This window comes from Gossypium raimondii, chromosome 8 (assembly GCF_025698545.1).
Source record: "Gossypium raimondii isolate GPD5lz chromosome 8, ASM2569854v1, whole genome shotgun sequence".
Classification (NCBI taxonomy): domain Eukaryota; kingdom Viridiplantae; phylum Streptophyta; class Magnoliopsida; order Malvales; family Malvaceae; genus Gossypium; species Gossypium raimondii.
In genome coordinates, this window is record NC_068572.1 from 17,063,876 (window position 1) to 17,068,602 (window position 4,727).

Genomic DNA, 4,727 nt, shown 5'->3' on the forward strand with positions numbered 1-4,727 from the left:
AAAGGCCTTGTGAGAGTTTATGCTGTGAGGGAACCCCATTAGCAAAGTGCCACCAATGTTATTACAGGTACCTTCACTTTATAAACTATTCTATTATTTTCTCTGATTGACTCTGGTTCCACACGTTCCTATGTTTTAAGTGAACTAGCTAGTGAATTGGGCAATCCTGTGAGAACCATAAATCAAGGAGTAACTGTCACTAGTTCATTTGGGAATAGTCTTTTGGTCAAAGAAGTATATCGTCAGTGTCCACTAATTATTCAAGATCAAGTTTTCAATGCAACTTGATGGAATTACCATTCTATGGGTTCAGCGTGATTTTGGGAATGGCTTGGCTGACTGAGCACAAAGCCAAAATTGACTTCTAGGTACAAAAAGTTACCTTGCAAAGTAGTGAAGGGCAGGAAGTTGTGGTGTTTGGTGAGTGAGCTCAGTTTATGACTAATGTAGTCTCAGCAATGAAGGCAAAAAGAATGTTGGGAAAAAGGCTACGAAGCTTATCTCTCTTTTGTGATGGGTTCACGGGATATGGCAAAAGGTGTTAGCAAGATGCGAACTGTACAAGACTTTCCTGATATGTTTCCTGACGAGTTACCTGGGTTACCTTCAGACTGCAAAGTGGAGTTTGCCATTGAGTTCTATCATAGTAGTACGTCAGTTTTGCTTATGACGTACCGCATGGCACCCAAGCAGCTGAAGATACAACTTCAGAAGCTACTTGATAAGGGTTTCATTCAACCTAGTATATCACCTTAAGGTTTGTCGATGTTGGTTGTGAAGAAAAAGGATGGTAGCATGAGGATGTTCATTGACTAGACACAATTAAATAAGCTAACTGTTAAAAACAAGTACCCATTGCTAAGAATTGACGACTTGTTTGATCAGTTGCAAGGTGCCACTATGTTTTCAAATATCGATTTGCAATCTAGATACTACCAACTCACAATGAAGGAGTTTGATATGTTGAAGACAACTTTCAAAATGAGATATGGGCTCTACGAGTTCTTAGTGATTCCTTTTAGTTTAACAAATGCACCTGCTGCTTTTATGGACCTAATGAATTGAGTGTTCCATGAATACCTAGACTGGTGTGTGGTGTACTTTATTGATGACATTCCGGTATGTTCGCAAACTGAGGAAGAGCACAATACCCATCTACGAATTGTGTTGCAGATTCTGCGAGAGAAGCAGGTTTTCATGAAGTACAACAAGTGTGAGTTTTGGCTAAAAGAAGTGACATTTTTTTGGCACATCGTTTCAGCTAAAGGGGTTCACATGGACCCAAAGAAGATCAAAGTAATTGTAAAATTGAGATCGCCAAGAAGTGTAATTGAAGTATAAAGCTTTTTAAGGCTCGCAAGGTTTTATCGCAGGTTTGTTGAGGGATTCGGCACTATTGCAGCACCCTTAACAAAGTTGCTCCAAAAATAAGAGGAGTTCACATGGACAGAAGAAAGACAGCAGAGCTTCAACAAGCTTAAAGATATCCTCACTAAAGCACTTGTGTTAATCCAACCAAAACCAGAAAAGGAGTTCATGATTTACAAGGATGCCTCTCATAGAAGGCTTAGATGTGTGTTGATGCAAAAAGGGAAGGTGGTAGCTTATGCTCTCAGAAAACTGAAGGTTCGTGAGCGTAACTACCAAACCCACGATTTGGAGCTAGCAACAGTGGTGTTCGAGCTGAAGATTTGGCAACATTACTTGATTATAGAGAAGTGTACCATCTAAATAGACCACAAAAGTCTCAAGTTCTTGGTACACATAAGGAGTTGAATTTGAGACAAAGAAGATGGATAGATTTGCTGATGTATTAAGACTCTATGATAGAGTATCACCCTAGCAAGGCAAATATGGTAGTTGATACGTTAATAGGGAAGTCAGTAAGTGATTTGCGAGCTTTGTTCGCGCAACTGAGTGTGAAAAGTGATGGAGGACTGCTTGCAGAACTTCAAGTAAGGCTAAATTTTTCACAACAAATTATAAAACAGAAAGCTTCAGATGAAGAGTTGGTGAAGAGGGTTTGCCAAGTGAAACAAGCAGTGCAAGGTGACTTCGCACTAAATCATAAGGAAGTACTTTATTTTTGGGGAAGACTTTTTGTGCCCAGAGATGAGGAACTTTAGTAGATGATTCTTAATGAGGCTCACAATATCCCTTATGCGATGCACCCAGGAAGTAACAAGATGTATCATTGCCTCTGTGAACTTTATTGGTCACTTGGAATGAAACGAGTTGTTATAGATTTTGTGGCGAAGTGCTTAACCTATCATAAAGTAAAAGCAGAGCACCAGTATCCTTTAGGACTGCTTCAACCACTCAAGATTCCAGAACGGAAGTGGGAAACGATCACCATAGATTTTGTGACGGGATTACCACTGACTGTGACTAAGAAGGATGCTATTTCGGTGACTGTGGATCACCTTACCAAGAGTGTGCATTTCTTTTTTTTTTCACAAACTATACTTTGCAAAGGCTAGCAAATATTTAAGTTGATGAGATAGTACGATTGCATGGTGTGCCAGTTTTCATTACTTCCAATCTTGATCCTTGATTTATTTCGAGATTCTGGAAGAGTTTGTAAAGATCATTGTGTTCGAAGCTAAATTTCAGTATAGGTTATCATCATCAAATACATGGTCAATTTGAGAGAGTGATACAAGTGCTGGAAGGCATGCTACAAAGCTGTGTTTTGGAATTCGCGGGAAGTTGGGAACGTTATTTATCCTTAGCAAAGTTTTCCTATAACAACAGGTACCAAACAAGTATTCAAGTGTTGCCCTTTGAAGCCTTCCATGAAATGAAGTGTCGAACACCTCTGTGTTGGACTAAGTTGGATGAGAAGTGAATCATTAGACCTAGGTTGATTCACGAAACCAAAGGCAAGGTAAAGTTAATATGTGAAAGACTTAAGGTTGCTTTAGACAAATAGAAGTCCTATGCTGAATTAAAACAAAAAAAATGTTGAGTATCAAGTGGGTGAGCATGTACTTCTTAAAGTATCGCCATGGAAGAAAGTCCTAAGGCTTGGGCATAAAAGAAAGCGAAGCCCAATGTTCATTGGTCCCTATGAAATGGTGGAAAGAATCGATCCTATAGCATATTGACTAAAGTTTCCCTACGAACTTGATAAGAACCATAATGTGCTCCATGTGTCTATGCTAAGGAGATATCGTGCAAACCCATCCCATCTGGTGGCAACAGACATAGTAGAATTGTGACCTAACTTGACCTATGAGGAAGAACCAATAAAGATTGTGGCTCATGAAGTAAAAGTCTTGTGAAGCAAGAGAACTACCGTAGGTAGAGTGTTATGGAAAATTCACAAGACCAACAAAGGTACTTGAGAAATAGAACAATCAATGAAACAATAGTATCTTCAACTGTTTGGTGAAGAACATTTCGAGGACGAAATGTCTTAAGTGGGGGAGAATTGTAACATCCTGAGAATAGGCATGTAGGATTTACCCTTGCAAGTAAGTATTCACAAGTTCTTCGATGAACTTGGGAATTTACCGAAGCGGGTTCGCCAAAAGAGTAGCAGTAAGGAGTTCACCAAGTGTTTCAACAATACTATATACACAAAATACACAATAAGAGAGTTCATCAGTGTGTTTGGCGAGCTAAGGTTCACCAGGTAAGTTGCGAACTAGCGTCCACTAGTTGAGTTGCGAACTGGGGGTTCACCGGTCAAAGATTGAGTTAGACTCAAATTAGGAAATAAATATTTGGTCTATCTAGAGATACTTTACATTCAAGTAACAATTTTCCTAATTCAAGTAGGGTATCCTAAGATTTCTAAGACATTTCAGTCTATAAATATAACCCTTAATTCTGAGAATTCTCTTATTGACTATTCTTCCATCAAGTCTTGTTCTGAGTCAAGTTTGTAGCACCAAAGGTAAGTCTTTGTCCTGTTAGATTTGATTGTCTAGAAATCTAGGTTCGTTTGCATGGGTGAATTTTGTAATTTTTTCTATTTAAGTAATCTGTGTGTTTATTGTGAACCAGTCGAACCATTTACTAGTAAGGTTAAAGGCAAAGCTAAGCTTGTTTAAGTTTTTCCGTTTTTTAGTGAGTAATCGGGGATTCATCAAAAATATGCTAAACTATCATGTTTCTTAGTATGAGTGGTTAAGAATTGCCATAACTATGCTAACTAATATCTTTTCAGTATAAATGTTAAAGGTTTATATCTTATGTGCGAACTGTGATGGTTTTCAAGAACTTTTCTTTTAAAATTAAGTTTCAAGAGTAAGTTTTCTACAAAACTCTATTTTCAAGTATTGAGACTCTATTTTCAAGATATATTTTTACAGTACGTTTTAAAGATATGTTTTATGCCTACTCCTAAGCGAGACTATGTTTTAAAATATGTTTTTAAAGTATAGTTTTATAAACTGCGCTTTTACGCACTTTGGTGTGAGCTCTATGAGGAAATGTTTTCAAGCAAGCTCCCTATGTGAGCTCTATGTGATAAGCAAGCTCTCTTTTATATGTCTTTATTTGTGCTCCTTTTCGAGTCTTATGTTGGATATATTGGTATACCAAAGTATTGTGAGTACTCACATATCTGTTTCTGTGATATTAGGAGTTGAGGCCCTAGGACATGTGAAGAGATAAGGGAATCTCGAGCTATACTCCATTCATTGGGACATGTTGGTGTATAGGAGAGTGCATTTCCTCACGCTGCACTTAAAGGACATGTTTCTGGACTCTTTGAGTCA

The 4,727-nt window shown here is 38.1% G+C and overlaps 1 protein-coding gene across 1 annotated transcript; it reads left to right on the forward strand.

The window, feature by feature from the left end:
• Window positions 1-528: 528 nt before the first annotated feature.
• LOC105793170 (uncharacterized) lies at window positions 529-1,731 on the forward strand. Its single transcript, XM_012622095.1, has 3 exons — window positions 529-727; window positions 1,085-1,296; window positions 1,435-1,731. The coding sequence occupies exons 1-3, from the start codon at window positions 529-531 to the stop codon at window positions 1,729-1,731; spliced, it is 708 nt and encodes a 235-aa protein (XP_012477549.1).
• The last annotated feature ends 2,996 nt before the right edge of the window (window positions 1,732-4,727 follow it).